The sequence below is a fragment of the Branchiostoma belcheri genome, unplaced genomic scaffold (genome assembly GCF_001625305.1).
Source record: "Branchiostoma belcheri isolate BF01 breed outbred unplaced genomic scaffold, Haploidv18h27 scaffold55, whole genome shotgun sequence".
NCBI lineage: Eukaryota > Metazoa > Chordata > Leptocardii > Amphioxiformes > Branchiostomatidae > Branchiostoma > Branchiostoma belcheri.
The window spans coordinates 1,755,541-1,766,922 of record NW_017804187.1 but is presented as its reverse complement, the minus strand read 5'-3'; the positions used below and the strand labels follow the sequence as shown (position 1 = coordinate 1,766,922).

At 46.2% G+C, this 11,382-nt stretch overlaps 1 protein-coding gene across 7 annotated transcripts in view; it reads left to right on the top strand.

Annotated features, from left to right (window-relative positions):
* LOC109481417 (bone morphogenetic protein 3-like) overlaps positions 1-11,382 on the top strand; it is a 53,760-nt gene that overhangs the window by 17,874 nt on the left and 24,504 nt on the right. For 4 of the 7 annotated variants that reach the window (XM_019783977.1, XM_019783976.1, XM_019783980.1 and 1 more), the window contains exon 2: positions 7,697-8,082. In XM_019783977.1, the coding sequence (XP_019639536.1) occupies positions 7,776-8,082 (307 nt within the window). In that variant the 5' untranslated portion in view covers positions 7,697-7,775. Of the gene's footprint in view, positions 1-206; positions 224-6,126; positions 6,231-7,413; positions 7,431-7,696; positions 8,083-11,382 lie in introns of those variants that run through there. The other 3 variants (XM_019783982.1, XM_019783979.1, XM_019783983.1) reach the window with 3 other exon arrangements.

Here is an 11,382-nt window from a genome sequence, read left to right as displayed (position 1 = left end):
AATTACCCGGGCCGAAGGCATGTACCTAGTTCAGGGGATGTGAAAGGGAGAGTCCGCGAGACGCTTTGAGCGTGTCATTCGAAATGATGGCGACAAAAGGACTTCCCGACGTTTTCTGCGGAAAATGGATGGAGGGTGTGAGTCGGTATGTGGTGTTCTCCATCTGACGTGTCCCTCTGCGCGTTCTCCGCTCTGGATAGTCGGGACCACCAGGCGTATATAGGTACGTTTTACGTATATTTTATATCATACCTGGGCCGCGATAACATTAGATACAGGCGTCCAGCCCATGTGATAACTAGCGGTATCACATGGGGTTTTAACGGTTATCACATGGGCTTCCAAATGTGCGTTTCGCGAGCGCCGCTTTCGAAAATTCGAATACCGGATTCGGACGTTGGAATTGATGTTGCTCCTTTTTTTTGTTTAGGCTTTTTGGCTCTTCACGTTTTTTGCTCACGTTGCAATTGTTGGCCCAACAATAGTCGATCTCTCCAAGCAGAGGTTGATGGTGGAAGATCGTTTGCTTTTTATATTTGGCCCGTTTTTTGATGGGGGTACGTAGCGACAACAAAACGGGCCAAATATAAAAAGCAAACGATCTTCCACCATCAACCTCTGCTTGGAGAGTACAATAGGCGAGCCTGCCGATACCCCAGCCCATCCTCTCCTCTTAAGTAGAAGATTACTGAGTAAATCCGTCAGCTGAACAACTTTTTCTTCGTAATTGGAGGGAGGATCCTTTCATAGAAATCTTTGTCGACACAACAAAAGTACAACGACTTTCGCAATGTCTTCTACAACTATATCTACAAACAAGTGGATAAAATGAACTTATATACAGGTGCATGTACTAGTACAATGTATATGGATAACTCAACATGTTGAGTTTGATCACTACTACAGTAGTGGTTCTAAGGTCTAAACATTCTTGTATTTGCCTATTTGTATACGGTCAAGGAGATGTTGGGGGGGGGGGTGAACCTCAACAAGTCTCCAGGTCAAAATCGGAACCTGCATCGGTAATTGTTATCGGTACTACCAACACAGATGAACTTTCATGATAATCGGTAATTGTTGTGGTTTTCTAATATTACAATAGACGTGGTCTTTGGGTACTGGTTTTACTTGGTGCCAGTTCATCATGGGTTGTCTCTGTAGTTTTGACGCTTGATGATTTGCGCTTGCATGATGTTGGAAATGATTCTAGATGTATAATGCCAAACCTCCGTGTGCTGTCAAATATACTAAGCGAAGGCTTTGTCCATCGGTTCAAATTAGGGCAAACGCCTCGGTTTTGAGAACTCGGAAGGAACCTTTTATAGATGATACATCACAGAGCACGGAAAAGGTCCCGGATGTCAGCCGGAAAGGTCCCGGATGTCGGGCGGAAATAGGTAGGACCTTTGACCTGACGTATAACAGAAAAGTATTTTGGTGTAATTGGACAAATACTTATTTTGATTAGTTCGTTTTCTTTTTTTTTTTTTTAATTATCAACTGGGCCCTCTGTGGCCGGCTAACATCCCCAGCCAGCTACATTCTTTTTTAGGCCGATTTCTACTATTTATTCAGCCTGCAAAGGAGTCTGATAGAGACTACAATAGACGATTTGCAGGGGGGGCTGAGCTTGCATCGGAGAACGAACAATGACACCCTATAAATACATTCAATTACATTCGTGTACATGTCATGTAAGCTCACTACAGTATAAACAGGTAACGTAAAAAATATCAGAGAATGTTCAACCTTAGACTCAGTAGAGTACACGATGTGTTCAATTCAATATGTTGATTTCTCCAATGACATGTACTTATGTGTAAGTTCATTTCTGACATTTTTGGCCACTTAATTGTTAAAAGGAGGTTTATTTGTATCCACTTCGGTTTACTTTTAGCTATAGTTGTAGAAGACCTTGCGAAAGTCGCTGTACTTTTGTTGTGTCAACAATAAGAACGTCTGCACAAAGGGCGATTTCTAACGTGGTAGAAGCTGCTACTCCGTTTCCGCTACAGTTGTCTCAACTTTCAAACATTTCAATTTGCAACAACTCCCATTTGCTACACTCCTGTCATCGGCGAACCGCCACATTTCACTGGAGGCGAGCGCACATGAGAGAAACACTTTGTTTAGGAACTAACAGCTCGGATACGTCCAGCGTGCTTTCACCAGATTATCGGTAATAATTAGCCGTTTAGTAAGAATAACAAGTCTTTGTTCTTAGCAAAACAGCTGCGTTTTCTCCTCAACCCCCCCCCCCCCGCCGTCTTGTTATGATACAGACGCAGTGCAGATTGCAAGACACTTTGCACGTGAGGATGGTTTCGCAAAACTTTCTTTTATATCTACCAAGCAGCATCTATCTTATAATGTATCAGGTGTTTGTAACACATATGATAACCTGACATCTACTAGACTTCGGGAAGCGGTTGGAAAGAGTAGAAATTGGCCAAAGAGAGCATGCCAAGGGAGTTAGTCTGCTGGGACTGGGAGAGAACAGTTTGCCGCTCCCTCGGTATGCTATCCCTCTATTTGGCCGATCTCTACTCTTTCCAGTCGCCTCCCGAAGCCTGGTAGAGGCTAAGGTTACGCACGGGTTAGTAACATGTGATCCGGTACTCCTTCCAGCCTCTTCCCAAAGCCTGATAGAAGCTATGCTTAGGAAGAGGCCTTAGGAAAGCCTGGTAGAGGCTAGGCCGGGCCCAGAATTCAGCCGTTTAGTGCGTCATCATCACCGCCTACACTAACCTGATGATACAGGGAGAACATCTGGGCTGGTTTTGTTGTTCCAGAAAAAAGTACAAATTGAAGCATGTCGAAGCTTCAATCCTTATCTTTTAGACAGTGGTTGTGCAGTTAGCCTCCGTAGCAATGCATTCAAGACTTGACCGATGTGGTTTGCAACAACCTTGACTTGACTTCACATAAAAAACGGGGTCTCGTTCCACTCTGTGTAGAGCATAGGGGTGGTGCCCATCTCTGTTTCTGTAGCCCTTGGGCCACACAGTTGTGTAATCACTAAAGCAGGGGGCACATCCACTGGTACGTAGTAGTGTGTGTTTGACCTCCCAGCACTCTTTCTCATAGATGCTGAGCGCTAAGCAGAGAAAGCAGTATGTACCATAGTTTGTAACATGGGCACAGGGTCACTGGGTTAATATCTTAAGTATTAGAGGAGCTTGACTTCTCTCAAATTGGGCCAAGAGGTGGTTGGATGGGAAAATGTATTTCTTTGATTTTTCTGACAGCCGACTCATCCAAGGCTGGTCTGACAGTCCAACAAAACGTCCTGATCTAGCCCGCCGACATCTGCTTGTATCCCTTAGCGTGTCCGTGTTTGTAGTGGCCGGCTGGGAGAAATCCCCCCTGACGACTCGCATTCTTTACACTGCGTCTTTCGGTGTCTCTTTACACGAGCGGGGGTTAGGCCACGTTGATTTGATTATATGGATGACATCCCTAGAAACTCCAAAACTGATGCGAGCGTACGAATAAAAAAAGTTTGGCGAAAAAAAAGTTTCCTATATTATGAAATCTAGGTAGTTTTGAAAGTTGAACAAATGACACAGAGTATAGTACAGCGAATAATATAGTCTTCAAATTCATTTCTTCACATTTTCTTTTTCGTTTGATTTTGGCATTCTACGACATTGGTATGGTTTCCAAATATTTATCTTTGCAACATACGGTGTATACTAGTATTTGCTCATTTTGCAACTGTTTTGTACGATTTACAGCATGGTTGAAAACTTTTTTTTTCTTGGAAACGGACGAAAATTCATGCGCGCGTGGATGTCATCCATATAATCAAATCAACATGGCCTTATACAGTATACAGATACTAGATCTGTATCCTTCGGCGTAACACACCAGCTTCGCAGGCACGCGGCGCGGCGGCAGCTGGCTACATTACACCGATTGACTTGTTACACCTAACCCTTGAACATCTAACTCTAGGCTATCTAATGACAATGCCCCTACTGTACTAAGGACCATGTGTCTCATTGCCACTAGTAAGGCAGACCATGTGCCGGGGGCGGAGGAGCTGTGCGCCCCTGCCGTGCCAGGAGAGGCGTGAGCACGCGGCGGGGCGGCGGGCGTGCTGGGCCGCCCACACAACCTGGGTCCTTCTGGTGGCTTTCCCCCTCCCCCTCAACTTCTGGTAGGCTGGGTGTCAGGCTGCTTCCAGGGCCAACATGCCCCCAAGGAAATCATTATACTAGTACTAGTACCCCAGCCCCCATCAGTGGGTACCAGACTGTTTCCAGTGCCTACACAGGCCAGTTTCTAGGCCCCAGGGCCAACATGCTAGCCTGGATGCCAGACTGTTACCAGGGCAGTTCCCCAACATGCGGCCAACGAAATCACGCCAAAGTCCCCTCAGTTAGCCCATGGTTAGCCTGGGTGCCAGATTGTTTCTAGGCCAGTTCCTTGGCTGCAGAGCCAACATACCCCCAAGGAAAACATACGACAGCCCCCTCAGTTAGCCTGGGTACCAGACCCATAGCACACTTATAAGTTTGAGCCTAGTGTGCTATGGGTCTGTCGTCCAGGTAGCGTCTACTAGGTAGCGTCCAGGCTGAGGGTAGCCAGGGTGCCAAGCTGTTTCCAGGGCCTACGCCGGCCAGTTTCTCGGCTCCAAGGCCAACATGTCCCCAATAAAATCATACCCCATCAGCCCCCATCACTCAGTTCTGACCCTGATCTACACACGTACACCTGCCGTGTGCCTGGCGCCCAGGCTAGCGAACATGCGGTTCGCGTAATTTCGTCAATCGTGGTGCATGTTTGCGGCAGATCGGACTGATAAGAGCAAGCTGCGTCCTACCGCCCACCCGAGCTAACCGGTCCCAACTCACATGTACACGGTACACCTTACATGGACCTGTTTACCTGGCTCTAATAGACTACCGTAGCCTCCATAGCATGCCAAAAACTGGGGGTTTGGGGGGTCTTCAGGGTCTTTGGGAGCTTTTATGAGCTATTTTCTGATTGCATATAGACAACATAGCCGGCCTTGTTGAATTACCCCCGTTTTTTTAGAACTGGGCTAATCAGAAAACAGCCGAAGACCACCAAACCCCAGTTCTATAAGCCTGCTACGGAGGCTACCCAACTCACATGTACACGGTACGGGACACCTTACATCCTTACATGGGCCTGTTTACCTGAGGCCACGCCGTCTTAATTGTATGGATGACATCCCCTGAAGACCCCCAAACTAGTGCGCGCGGGCGGAAAAAAATTCCGACCAAAAATGAAAATGCTACTAAACCAAAAAGAAAGTGACGAGTGTCTTCCGTATATACGTCGACCCTAAAAATGCCCCCCCCCCTCTAAACAATTTAACAGAACATATATATGCATGTTTAGCATGAAAGTTCATCTCAGTTGGTAAATTACATAATGAGAATTAAACTGTTCTCCAACTCCAGAAATTTACGCAGAAAGCTGATGATTTGGTAAAAAATTCCGGTGAGTAAACCTCTTTGAGTTGGAAAACAATTTAATTCTCATTAATATAATTTACCAACTCAGATGATCTTTCATGCTAGACGTTTTCTGTTGTATAGAAGAGGGCATTTTAGGATCTACGTACATGATACAGGTAACATATCATAATCTATAAAAAAAAACAGAACACGTGTATTAAGAACACCTTGCATAGCCTCCTGACACGGTTGCAAGGTACGACACAGCAGAACCCTAGCCTAGCCTCTACCAGGCTTCGGGAGGAGGCTGGTAGAGTAGAAGAAATCGGCAAAATAGAGAGATAACATGCCAGGGGAGTTGGTCCGCTCTAGAGTACAGTTTGCGGCACTACACAGTACTGTTTGGCCTATTTCTACTCTTTCCAGCCGCCTCCCGAAGCCTGGTAGAGGCTAGTTGCAAGGTAAGACACGACAGAACCCTAGCCTATGATCCGCACAGACAATGGACAATAGCAAAGTTTCATTCACACCGCAAAACCCGCAAACCTCCCCTCGGGCGATCATACCATTACATATAAATGCAGCACATTTGTCCACGCCGAGGAAGACCGACCCGGGGTGGAATGCCGTCCGCTCTCCGCGCTACAGGTACTCTCCTCACCTCCAAACCCTGTACACAGAACCGAGACTGTTCGAAGCTAGAGCATGCCCGGCATGTTATTCTGGCTGCTCGCGAGTAGAGCTCGACTGTTTATGCACCGGCTAGAGCCACGAAGGACGCACGCAGTCTGACCACAGGTACACACACACATGTACTACCTACAGTAGTGTACGCACCCTACAGTTTAGTGGGTTTGTCTGCGCGGAAAAAAACATGCCTTATCTGATGTGTCGATCTGTAATCGATGTTCAGTGATTGACTGGGTGATCGAGATGAACCGGTGAGATAAGACCAGCGTGTGCCTCTCTCTAATGTGTGGGGAAAGCCTCTGACAAATGGTACGCACTGTGATCATTTATAGCCTACATAGCATGCCAGAAACGGGGGGTCTTCAGGGTCTTTGGGAGCTTTTATGTGCTAATTTCTGATTGCATATAGACAACATAGCCGGCCTGGTTGAATTATCCCCGTTTTTTAGAACTGGGCTAATCAGAAAACAGCCGAAGACCACCAAACCCCCAGTTCTGTAAGCCTGCTACGGAGGCTAGGTAATAATGGTGGGCAGGCCGGGGGATATCCTAGGCGGTCGGACGGCCTCCTAAGTTACGACGTTCGCGGCAGAAAAAAATGCAAACCACAACAGAGCAAAACAACGCGACGATTGCCATAGAAAGCCCGCGAAGGTCTAGTACATGTGTGTACATGGTGTAGGCCTGGTTAGGTCGCGTGCTGTGTGTGTGTAGCAAACGATATAAACCTGTAGAGGGCTCGGGTTCGGAAGACATACCCGGACAAAACAAGGTGGTCGCTGGCTGTGCAGGTAAATTTGCTCGCCCAAGGGTTACTGTGAGGAGTAAAGTCCATGTCATCAAAAGACAGTCCCTGACACACGAGCTGTGCACCAGTTCTTCCGGCGTGCAGGATTTGGCGCTTCCTCTTCAGCGCTTCTGGGCTTGTTTAAGGCCCTCTCTGCAGCAGTTCCTTATTTATAGAACTTATAGGAAAGCTAAACTAAACGCGCTACCTTTAACTGGCGCGGCGGTGGCTTGCAAACCTGCGGAATGCTTGAAATAACTTGCTCAAATCAACACCAAATGCCAGCCACTGCTCTCGGGCCGTGCTGTACTCTAGTGCTGACAGCCGGGTAGTATTTAAGAACGTCCCGTGTTTAATGGCCAGATTAACTCTGACACCGTAACTTTGAGGCCGCGCGTTCGCTCGCTCGGTTCGGTCGGCTGGCGCAAGCGGAATATGCGCAGAAGGGTTGAGCGCGGGATTTCGCGAGGCTTGTAATGTTTAATGTTTGCGCATTCTTGAGGCGGGGCACCCCGGTGTTGGTAAGTAGAGAAGTGGCACAGGACTCGGAGGTCACCGCAGACGGCAGTTTTACCACCGCGCTACAGTTTGGTTGGTTGCTCCTCTAGAAAAAAAGCTGACGTTCTCTCGCGGCGTGGTCTAACTGTAGCAGCATCGGGGCGGGTTGGAGAAAACTAGCCGGAGCAGTGTCGGCCCTAACCCCGCCGGTATGGGACGAGCGGCCCGCTACCATAAACATTCAGTGCCGTGGTGATCACCAGTTAAGTCGCCGTTTGTTTTTCCACAGGTGAGACACTGAACGGAGATCTGCAGCTTCTTGTTACACCCGAGTCGGACTTTCACGGGCTAGAGCCACGCTTCCAAGCATGGCCCGGGGACTGTACACCGCGACTGTGCTGTTTCTACACGCCGCCCTCGCCATTCAGTACTGGGAAAACCCTACCTTGGACTACGGCAGCCCTTTCGGCAGCGAGGAGGCAGCGGCCAGAATGTGGCCTAAGGAGATACAGGGCCATAACATGCAGGGTTTGGACCTTTTCTCGGAAATCTACGAGTCGCCTCCGCGCTTCATGTTGGAACTGTACGAGCGGACAACCAACGGGATTTTAGACGACGAGTCCGCCAAGTTCTACCTAAAGGGGAACACAGTACGGAGCATGAATCCGATCATACGTGAGTACGAACCGTCTTGTCTTGTAGATCTCTTCTTATAAACCTCGTGGTGTGTGTGCTGGTAGTGCATGTATGGGTGTTGCGAAACGCATGTTCAGCGCTGGTATGGGCGCTGTCACAGCCATCACTTCGGACGAAAGGCAGACACGCTTCGGACAGTCCCCAGAAAAATTTACATTGTACTAGCCTTGTCGTGTGGACCCTTGGGGCAGAATATGCTGTTCACACCGCGCTGTGAACGGGTTAGGACGCCTTCGCGAGGTCCTCCTTGTTTGCGCTAGGCCCTTATCCCACAGTTTGACGTAGTTATTTGCGCCTCATTGCGAAACGGGCTTCATCGCGGTGCCTACCTAGCGTAAACGTAGGATTGGCTTTGTTTTCCCAAGCCCTTTGTTTGCGGAGATTTGTAAAAGCCTCTTGCTGAGACGACCCTTGCTGTGTCTTTTTTTATACACACACACACAGAAGACGGGAAGAGAACAGAGCAGGGCAAAATGCTTGTCCCTGCCCCCATCCACTCACAGTTCTAGTTACACAGAGCAGCCTGCCTTATCACTCTGCCCCTAAACCCACACCGCTGTAAACGATAATTCGTCGTAAATGAAGAGAATGTAAACAAAAGCCGGATACTGGACAGTGCTTTTTTTCGTGGGGGTGGGGGGGGGGAGTTGTGGTGAAGTTGGGATTTTTCTCTCCACTATAATTGCGGAATCGCGTCGTACATGTAGAAGTAGAGTGGAACGAAAAGGCTCTGACATCAAAGAGCAGTAAATAAAAGGCAGGCGTTAGGGCGGGCATTCCGCTGGTCAGTTGTGAGGCAAGTGTTTTTCGTTTGTCGGCTTCTGTTCGCCTGTGTGTACGCACGTTAGGACAAATTAGTCAGAGGCCCGCTAATAGGCGAAGGCTTTTCGTCGTGAGCAGTTAGCCTCCACCAGGCCTTCATAGGGCGTTATAAATGTACACTAGCCTCCACCAGGCCTTCCTAAGGCGTTATGAATGTATTCTAGCCTCCAACAGGCCTTCTGGATGGGTTACGGATTGTAAAATTGGGCAAAAATTGTCCAGGGGAGTTAGGGTAATTATTTCTTCTAGGAAGGCAAATGAACTCTATGGTGGCCAAATTCCCTTGCCATGCATGGCAAATATTTTCTCTCAATATATACGACTATAGCTAGAATTGTTAGACTGGGGGAGACTACAGTACAGTAGTTCTAGTACTAGTATTAGGTATAGATTGAATATCGCTGACATAACCTTGGATTGGTCAGTAAGCGTACGGTATTCTTGGAAATCCTGCCGAAACTTGCGTTCCAATATACAAATCTGAAGCAGTCGATCTTCGTTGATTTCTGTTTTTTTAATGGAAAAAATGTAGTTAAATCTTTATTCATCGTCAATCTATATTTGCATGTTCATGCCCATGGGGCTAAATACATACATGTATAGACGATGTTACGTTATGTATATGGATACTGAGCAACATACATCTGTAGTACATGTAATAAGAATAAAAGGATAACACAAATGTCTTAGGAACTACTAGAAAGTATATTCTATTAACAGTTGTTGCTGTTGTCCTTGTTTAACGTCTATTATGTCGCTAGACGTGGTCTCTAGGTGCTCAGTTTTACGTTTGGTTCAGTTCAGAGTCAGTTGTCTCTCAAGGTATTAACTCTTGGAGACTTGTAGAACGTTAGAACATTATAATATTAACAGGATGTAAGAATCTAGTGCGTGTATGATTCAGTACCGCTAGTTTGAGGGCCTGTCCCTCTCTGATTGTTGTGGACACGCTTTGTAACGTTTTTTTAACGACACGTAGAAAGAAGAGCGTATCTAATCGGATTGCGCAAAACCCGATAAAGATTAATTCTAAGTGGTTTTGGAATGATGAATTCGCCGCTGCTCTTGTTTTGAGTAGTTCTCCAAACAACGAAGGCGTGGCGGAGATATGTATGGGTGTGGAGGGGCGATAGGAGTAGCCTCCATGGCATGCAAAAAACTGGGGGGTTTGGGGGTCTTCAGGGTCTTTTGGGAGCTTTTATGTGCTATTTTCTGATTGCATATAGACAACATAGCCGGCCTGGTTGAAAATTTAAACCACGTTTTTAGAACTGGGCTAATCAGAAAACAGCCGAAGACCACCAAACCCCCAGTTCTATAAGCCTGCTACGGAGGCTACATAGGAGGCTGTATAACCTGTGTGTACAGGGGACAATTATACAGTCTCTATCAAACTCATTTACTTGCCCATGCTAAAAATAGTAGAATTTTGCATGTGAATGGCGTAAATAATTTAGCAAGAACACAACAATACGTTAATCGCAAATACATGCCCAAAGGCATTCAACAACTAATCCCTGCAGTACATTGTAAGTGTGTGTGTATATATATAGAGGACAAATACTAATACATAGTCTCTATCAAAATCATTTGCTTACCCGTGCTAAGAATAGTAAAATTTTACATGCAAATGGCGTAAATAATTTAGCAAGAACACAACAATACACTAATCGCTAATACATGCCCAAAGGCGGATTCCAAGAACATGAAACACAGATATAACGATGATAAAATTATACATCGACATCAAGAACTAGTTTCTGTAGTATAAAATAAACATCTAGCTAGTTTTGTTGAGTTTGACTTCTTTAGTAAAGTATTGTTCGTATTTTCTGTCTCAAAAGAAGAAGTTAGCGGGCCATAAAAAATTCAATACCTCTCTGGCCAGCGGCTACCAAATTGTTCACAACCATTTAGGAAAATTTGACTGTTGTTTTTATCAAGCAAAGGCATGTAATAGACAGGTAGAGACAGAAATATACGTGAGTGCAAGTGTATTGTAGATGTATCGTTTGGACTCGTACTGTGTACGTAACGCTACTTTCGTGCGTTCTGTGTATCTTTTTAAAGTGTTGTGTTTTTGTTTTGTCTTAACCACACGCCATGCGCCCGCTGAAATAACACACGACTATTTGCAGCTTGTCACACACACGAGACGATTCGATACCTAACATCTGCTTAGAGCAAGGAGGTTTCTAGGAAATGGTCTGTGGGGATGCATGTTTGTTTGTTTGTTTGTGAGGGAAATTGAAGAATGGGGGAATGAATGCTGGAAAAAAAGTTGCACTTAAAGACACATGTAAAAGAAAACAAATAAAAATAGTTACAACATTTTCCAGCAACCTAATTTTACCATCTTTCGGTTCTGTATCCTCCCTGATATTGACACAACAAAAGTACAGCGACTTTCGTAAAGTATTAGGGACAATTTTGAGTTAATGGCGAGGAGCTAGCCTG